Below are 8,567 nucleotides of genomic sequence, written 5' to 3' on the forward strand. Positions count from 1 at the left end.
GTTAAAGCTTCTAGTAGCAACGTTATAGGAAGTGGTATATTTCGAACAACATAAGTGAAAGCAAAGATGGTATCTTCTGCAAAACCATGTTAGAGGACCAAAAGGAGTGACCTTAATGATCATAAAGACAATGACACTGAAAGCATAGGTGCCAAGTTTGAATAACATTGTTCAAAAAAAGTGAAAATAGAACAAAGTACTATTTCTGAAATAACTGAGGTTTTATAAATGCGATTTTAAATATGTATGTGTAAATCTATTGATACATTTGATATTGTCAGTAGACTAATATAGTAGGAATGTAGATTGGTCAAATGTATTGAGTACTAGCAATAAAGATGTGAAGCCATCGTTTAGAATTATCTTCAAAAGTATATTCGAGATATATTCAAATATATTCAAATATCTTTGAAATATATGCGAGTTGGCCAATATTTTTATTCTGTCCACTCATGAACTTGGATAACATCTCATACCCAGGGATATACAGAATTTTTGGCTAAGAGCATCAGGAATGTCTTTCTGGGAGAGGTGGTATTTGAGCTGGCCTTCATAAAATAAGTAGGTATTCATCAAGTAATTCAAAAGTAGACAGTTCTTCCAAACAGGAGAAACCACGTGAGTGACGGAATTGTGAAAAGAAAGCAAAGGTGAGCAGTAAAGACGCCAAGATGAAAAAGTAATATACTGCTAAATCGTGGCGACTTAACACTAAGATAAGGAAATTTGACTTTTATTCAGAGTATTTTCCAGATGATGCCTCCTCCAGTAACAGATTTCTGATTGGAAACATCCTTATTGCTCCTCAACCTTCTTCAGCCTTCACCTCTCTTCAGAAAAAAACTTGAAATTTTGAAAATGATTCTAAATGATGGCTTAACACCTGTATTGCTAGTCCTCATCTGACTTTTAAAAACTCTACGTCATAGACTCCCATGAACAGTTGAGATCTTGAAGAAAAAAATAAGTTGTCACATAAATGTAGTATTTCAGTTACCTATTACTGTGTAACATGCATCCAAAAATTTAGTGGCTTCTAAAATCAATTTACTATCTTTCATGATTAGGTTTATTAACCAGGTGTTTCTTCTGCCTCACATGGTGTTGGCTAAGATACAGGGATATCTAAAAAGTTCAGAATGGCTACACTCACATGGCTGGCTACTGGATGGTTACTGAGCTCAACTGGAGGCTTTAGTTCTCCTGCAGGTGGGACTCTCCACATAGCTACTTGGGTTTCTTCACAGCAGGGTAGATGGGTTCAAAGAATGACCATTCAAAAAGGTGAATGAGTAAGCTACAGATCTCTTAAGGCTCATCCTTTTTTTTTTTTTTGGCAGTTTTTACATTTATTTAAACAGAAAACTTGCACACGAGCTGTCTACTCATTTTCTTCGCTGCGCAGCCTGGCATTGGGGTTGGTGACTCTGACGGCCAGTTGGGCAGCTCTTTCCACAATGGCTTTGCGGTTCTTGGAGGAAACATTGTGAGCGATCTCGGCACAGTAAGATTTGTTGCACATCAGCAGCACTTCCAGCTCCTTGACGTTGTGGACCAGGAACTTCCGGAAGCCACTGGGCAGCATGTGCTTTGTTTTTTTCTTGCTCCCATAACCAATGTTGGGCATCAAGATCTGGCCCCTGAATCTTCTATGAACCCTGTTGTCAATGCCTCTGAGTTTCCGCCAGTTACGCTTAATTTTGACATATCGGTCTGACTGGTGCCGGATGAACTTCTTGGTTCTCTTTTTGACAATCTTGGGCTTCACAAGGGGTCTGAGGGCGGCCATGATGCTGAGGAGGAGATGGCTGCCACCTCCGTAGGCAGCGCAGAGGAAGAGAGCAAGGCTCATCCTTTGATATTACGCAGTATCACTTGAGATGCATTCCATTCCAAACAGGTCAGAGGAAAGGGCCAGATTCAACAGGGAAAAAAGGTAGACTCCACCTTTTCATAAAGGAGTAACAAGATCACATTGCAAAAGAGTATGTGGGATGGGAAATATAGTTATGGCCATCTTCGAAAACACAATGTACCATACACACAGAAGTCTAGCCATTAACCAATACGTGGGGACTTCAGGGATTAGCAGTAAATGTGATGAAAATATTGTACAAAATTATATAAATTAAAACATTTAAAAATTTCTTAAAGCATAATGAGAAATCAAAAATTAGCCCAGACTGAGAAGGTAAAGATCTTTACTACTCTTCATCGGAATGGGATAATAGATATAGATAAAACCAGCTGCAATGTTGTCAGCTAAACAGTAGGTGATGCACCACAATAATTCCAAGGAAGCAAAGTGGATCTGAGTTTTAATAAATAAATATATATATTTACTTACTATACGTATTAAATATTTATATATAATTTTCTAGAAAATATTATATATATACATATATATAATTTTCGAAAACACCCTTCATGGTCATGTCTTTCTTATTCAACTTGATTATGGTAGCAGTGGTGACAGGAGCAGGAGGATAACAGTAGAATCCATTTTTTAAAATTATAACATTTTTATGGGGATTTCCAGTTTCCAGTTCTGCATGTAAGGAATTTGGAAGTCATCACTTTGTCCTAACAATAAAAAGCTGAACAAACTGAAAAATCAATAATTCTTCTTAGATCCATAAGAGAAGTGTGGTCACAAGGCAAACTGCTGCCCCCAAAATTGAAGAGACAGATAGGTGGATACAGAGAATCACAACATAGCAGAGCAGAAACCTCTTTGGGAACCAAAGCTGATGCAGGAAAATCTGGACTAAAATTGACAAATTGCTGTAGGCAGGGCATGGACAAACACAAATTGACAAATTGCTGTAGGCAGGGCATGGACACCTTGGAGTTAAAAGCTCCAAAGTGGGCAGGGCGTGGTGGCTCATGCCTGTAATCCCAGCGCTTTGGGAGGCTGAGGCGGGTGGATCACAAGGTCAGGAGTTCGAGACCAGCATGGCCAACATAGTGAAACATCATCTCTACTAAAAATACAAAAATTAGCCGGGTGTGGTGGCACGCGCCTGTAGTCCCAGCTACTCGGGAGGCTGAGGCAGGAGAATCACTTGAACCCAGGAGGCAGAGGTTGCAGTGAGCCAAGACCGTGCCATTGCACTCCAGCCTGGGTGACAGAGCGAGACTCCATCTCAAAAACAAAACAAAACAAAAAACAAAAAACAAAAAAAAAAACCTCCAAGGGGACCCAGTAAAGGGAAGCAGGGGTTTTATCAGTACCTAACTGACCTGGGAGAAGGGAAATACTCAACTTCGGCCCACTCTAGCCATCCTGCCCAATTTAAGAGGAGAAAACAAAACTGAGAAACATTTGTGAAGTTCACAGTCCAGAGGCATAGGCTCATTAAAAGACTGAGATATAGGCCGGGCGCGGTGGCTCACACTTGTAATCCCAGCACTTTGGGAGGCCAAGGCGGGCGAATCACGAGGTCAGGAGATCGAGACCACAGTGAAACCCCGTCTCTACTAAAAATACAAAAAAATTAGCTGGGCGTGGTGGCGGGCGCCTGTAGTCCCAGCTACTCGGAGAGGCTGAGGCAGGAGAATGGCGTGAGCCTGGGAGGCGGAGCTTGCAGTGAGCCGAGATCGGGCCACTGCACTCCAGCCTGGGTGACAGAGCAAGACTCCGTCTCAAAAAAAAAAAAAAAAGACTGAGATATAATCATAGGATTATAGAATGCTTCCTCCCCACACGCTTTACCACCACATTACTAAAGTCCTATTTACAGCAGTTCCTTTTACCTATTTCTCAGTATCTGGCTATCAATAAAAAAATAAACAAGGCATACTAAAAGGCAAAAAGCAAAACAAAACAAAACAAAAACACAGTTTGAAGAGACAGAGCAAACATCAGAACCAGATATGGCAGGGATATTGGAATTATCAAACAAGGAATTTAAAACATTAATCATAAAATCAAACATGCTAGAGGCTCTATTGGTTAAAGCAGACAGCATGCAAAAACAGATGGGCAATGTAAGCATAGAGAAATACAAATCCTAAGAAAGAACCAAAAAGAAATGCTAAAATCAACAACACTGTAACAGAAATGAAGAATGCCTTTGATGGGCTTATTAGTAGACTGAAAACAGCTGTGTAAAGAATCTCCAAGCTTGAGAATATACCAATAGAAATTTTTAAAAGTGAAAAGCAAAGATAACAAAGACTAAACATAAAAATAAAATAAAAAAATAAAAAGAATTTAAGAAAAAGATAAGATTGAATTAAAAAATCAGAACACAATATTCAAGAACTGTGGGACAACTATAAAAGGTGTAACATACATATATTGGGAATACTAGAAAAAGAAGACAAAGAGAAAGGAACAGAAAAAAGTATTTGAAAATATAATAACTGAGAATTTTTCAAAATTAATGTCAGAAACCTAACCACACATACATGAAGTTCAGAAAACACCAACAAGAATAAATGTCAAAAAAAAAAAACTACACCTAGGCATATCATTTTCAAACTACAGGAAGTCAAAGACTTTTTTTAAAAAATTCCTGGCTGTGTGCGGTGGCTCACGCCTGTAATCCCAGCACTTTGGGAGGCCGAGGCGGGCAGATCACAAGGTCAGGACATCGAGACCATCCTGGCTAACACGGTGAAACCCCGTCTCCACTAAAAATACAAAAAATTAGCCGGGCATGGTAGCAGGTGCCTGTAGTCCCAGCTACTGGGGAGGCTAAAGAATGGTGTGAACCCGGGAGGTGGAGCTTGCAGTGAGCCGAGATGGCGCCACTGCACTCCAGCCTGGGCTACAGAGCGAGACGCCGTCTCAAAAAAAAAAAAAAAAAAATATCCTAAGAGAAGCCAGAGGGGAGAAACAACTTACATAAAGAGAAACAAAGATAAGAACATCTGACTTCTCTTCAGAAACCATGCAAGCAAGAAGACAGTAGAATGAAATACTTAGTACTGACAGAAAAAAGGCCCACCAACCTAAAATTCTATAGTCTACAAAATTATCCTTCGAAAAAAAGGCAGAAATCAAGTCTTTCTTAGACAAACAAAAACTGAAGTAATTTGTTACCTATAGACCTGCTTTGCAAGAAATATTAAGTTATTTAGACAGAAGGAAAGGAATACAGGTCAGAAACTCATATCTACCTAAAGAAAGGGCATTGAAAAAAGAATGAATGCCAGTAAAATAAAAACTTACTTTTGTTATTCTTAATTGATCTAACATCTAACAGATCAAAATCATACTAGCAATAATGTATTTCATTATACATACTTTATATGTATGTATACATATGTATATGTGTGTGTGTGTGTGTATAGTGTGTGTGGGGTGTGTGTGTGTGTGTGCTTATATACAGGAATAGCTCATTTTATTGCATTCCATTTTATTACAAATTGCATTTCATTTGTAAAAAAAATTGCATCTTTTTATAAATTGAAGGTCTGTGGTAACCATGTATTAAGCAAGTCCATCAGTGCCATTTTTTCAACAGCATGTGCTCACTTTCTGTCTCTGAGTCACATTGTGGTAATTCTCATAGTATTTCAAGATTTTTCATTATTATTATATCTGCTATGATGATCTGTCATCAGTTACTGTTGTAATTGTTTTGGGGTGCCATGAACCATGCCCATATAAGATGGCAAACAATAGATAAATGTTGTATATGTTCTGACTGCTTCACCAATGGCTATTCACCTATCTCCTTCTCTTTCCTTGGGCCTCCCTATTCCCTAAAAAACAAAAATATTGAAATTAGGACAATTAATAACCCTACAATGGCCTCTTCAGTGTTCAACTGAAAGGAAGAGTCATATGTTTCTCGCTTTAAATTCAAAGCTAGAAATGATTACACTTAGTGAGGAAGGCATGTCAAAAGCCAAGATAAGCCAAAAGATAGGACTCTTGTGTCAAACATTGGCCAAGTTGTGAATGCAAAGGAAAAGTTCTTGAATGACATTAAAAGTGCTACTCCAATGAACATATGAATGATAAGAAAGCAAAACAGCCTTATTGCTGACATGAAGAAAGTTTGAGTGGTCTGGATAGAAGATCAAACTAGCCATAACATTCCCTTAAGCAAAGGCCTAATCCATAAGAAGGGCCCAACTCTCTTCAATTCCATGAAGGCTGAGAGAAGTGAGGAAGCTGAGAAGAAAAGTGTGAAGCTAGCAGAGGTTGGTTCATGAGGTTTAAGAAAAGAGGCCGGGCGCAGTGGCTCACACCTGTAATCCCAGCACTTTGGGAGGCTGAGGTGGGTGGATCACCTGAGGTCAGGAGTTCGAGACCAGCCTGGCCAACATGGCAAAACCCCGTCTCTACTAAAAATACAAAAATTAGCCGGATGTGGTGGCATGCACCTGTGCTCCCAGCTACTCAGGAGGCTGAGGCAGTAGCAACGCTGAACCCAGGAGGCAGAGGTTGCAGTGAGCCAAGATCGCACCACTGCAATCCAGCCTGGGTGACAGAGCGAGACTCTGTCTCAAAAAAGAGGAGAGGAGAGGAGAGGAGAGGAGAGGAGAGGAGAGAAGAGAAGAGAAGAGAAGAGAAGAGAAGAGAAGAGAAGAGAAGAGAAGAGAAGAGAAGAGAAGAGAAGAGAAGAGAAAAAAAAAGAAATGAAAAAAGAAGCCATCTCTATAATATAAAAGTACAAGGTAAAGCAGCAAGTCCTGGTATAAAAGCTGCAGAAAGTTATCAGGAGGATCTAGCTAAAATCATTGATGAAAGTGGCTACATTAAACAACAGATTTTCAATTTAGATGAAACAGCCTTATAGTAGAAGATGTTACCTAGAACTTTCATAGCTAGAGGTGAGAAGTCAATACGCATATGAAAAGATGCTTTCTTTAATCAGTTTTGTAGCTTTCCTCATATAGATTTTGTACATGTTTCATTAGATTTATACCTAAGTATTTCATTTTGGGGGGTGCTAAAGCAAATAATATTGTTTTTAAATTTCAAATCTTACATGTCCATTGTTGGTATATAGGAGAGCAATTAATTGTTGGATATTAACTTTATATCCTGCAACCTTGCTATAATAGCTTATTAGTTCCAGGAGGATTTTGTCAATTCTTTCAGATTTTCAACATTGACAAATATGTCATCTACAAATAAGAACAGTTTTCTTTTTTTCTTTTCAATCTGTGTATCTCTTATTTCCTTTTCTTATCTTTTTGCTAGCTAAGACTTCCAGTATGATATTGAAAATATGCTCCACATCATGTGTCATTAGGGAAAGGCAAATTAAAACAACAATGTGATACCACTATACATCTATTACGATGGCCATAACCCAGAACAGTGAAAATAGTAAATGCTCGCAATGATGCGGACCACAGGAAATCTCATTCTTTGCTGGTAAAAATGTAAAATGGCACAGCCACTTTGGAAGACAGTTTGGTGATTTCTTCCAAAACTAAACATATTTTACTATACAATCCAGCAATCACCTCCTTGTTATTTACCCAAAGGAGCTGAAAACCTATATCCATACAGAAATTTGTACACAGATGTTTATAGCGGCTTTATTAATTGTCAAAACTTGGAAGCTGCCAAGACATCCTTTAGTATGTGAATGAATAAACTATGATACATTAAGACAATGGAATATTATTCATATGCTAAAAAGAAATGAGCTATCAAGCTATGGAAAGACACTGAGGAAACTTAAGTTCATATTACTAAGTGAAAGCCAATATTAAAAGGCTACAGACGATATGATTCCAACTATATGACATTCTAGAAAAGGCAAAACTATGGAGGCAGTAAAAAGATCAGTGGGTTTCCAGGTGTTAGGGGAAGGGGAGGTAGGAATAGGTAGAGTACAGAGGAATTCTAGGGCAGTGAAAATACTCTGTATGATAGTATAATGGTGGATACATGACATTGATACATTTGTTCGAATGCATAGAATGCATAACACCCATGTAAACTATAGACTCACAGTAATAATGATGTCTCAATGAAGTTCATCAGTTGTAACCAGTGTACCACTCTGGTGGTGGATGTTTATAACCGGGGAGACTATGCATTTATAGGGTACAAGGTTTATGAGATATCTCTGTATCTTCCTTTCCATTTTGTTGTGAGACTAAAACTGCTCTCAAAATTGTCTTTAAAAAAATTCTTAACTACCATTTACTGAATTATTCCTCTATACTAAGGACTGGAGGCCATCATTTAATTCTCACTCAACATTTAATTCTCACAACCACCCTATGAGAAAAGTACCACCACCTCAATTTTATAAAAGAGAGAAGCTTAAAGAGGTTATACACTTTTCCTAAAGTACACAGCTAGCAACCCAGGAAGATGGGGTTCTAACTCAGGAGTTGACAGGTTTGTTGTTAATTGTTTTCTGTAAAGGACCAGATAGTAAACAATATTGGCTTTGTGGGTCATATGGTCTCTGTCACAACTACACAAGTACTCTACTCTGCCACTATAGCATGAAAGTGGCCAAAGACAATATGTAAACTAATGAGCATGACTGTGTTTCAACAAAACTTTATTTATAAAAATAAGCAGTGGGTAAGATTTGGCCTGCAAGCCATAATTTTCTGACTCCTATTCTTGCTCAAGA

At 38.4% G+C, this 8,567-nt stretch overlaps 1 protein-coding gene across 1 annotated transcript; it reads right to left on the bottom strand.

Annotated features, from left to right (window-relative positions):
• Window positions 1–1,321: 1,321 nt before the first annotated feature.
• On the bottom strand, window positions 1,322–1,810 carry LOC116811572 (large ribosomal subunit protein eL32-like). The gene has a single exon (XM_032756681.2). It carries the CDS (start codon window positions 1,787–1,789, stop codon window positions 1,382–1,384), a length of 408 nt encoding a protein of 135 aa, XP_032612572.1. The 5' UTR covers window positions 1,790–1,810; the 3' UTR covers window positions 1,322–1,381.
• Window positions 1,811–8,567: the final 6,757 nt, after the last annotated feature.

The sequence above is a fragment of the Hylobates moloch genome, unplaced genomic scaffold, assembly GCF_009828535.3.
Source record: "Hylobates moloch isolate HMO894 unplaced genomic scaffold, HMol_V3 SCAFFOLD_7, whole genome shotgun sequence".
NCBI lineage: Eukaryota > Metazoa > Chordata > Mammalia > Primates > Hylobatidae > Hylobates > Hylobates moloch.

Coding starts and splice junctions, on each gene's coding strand:
- LOC116811572 (XM_032756681.2), bottom strand. CDS start 1,789: ATGGCCGCCCTCAGACCCCTTGTGAAGCCCAAGATTGTCAAAAAGAGA.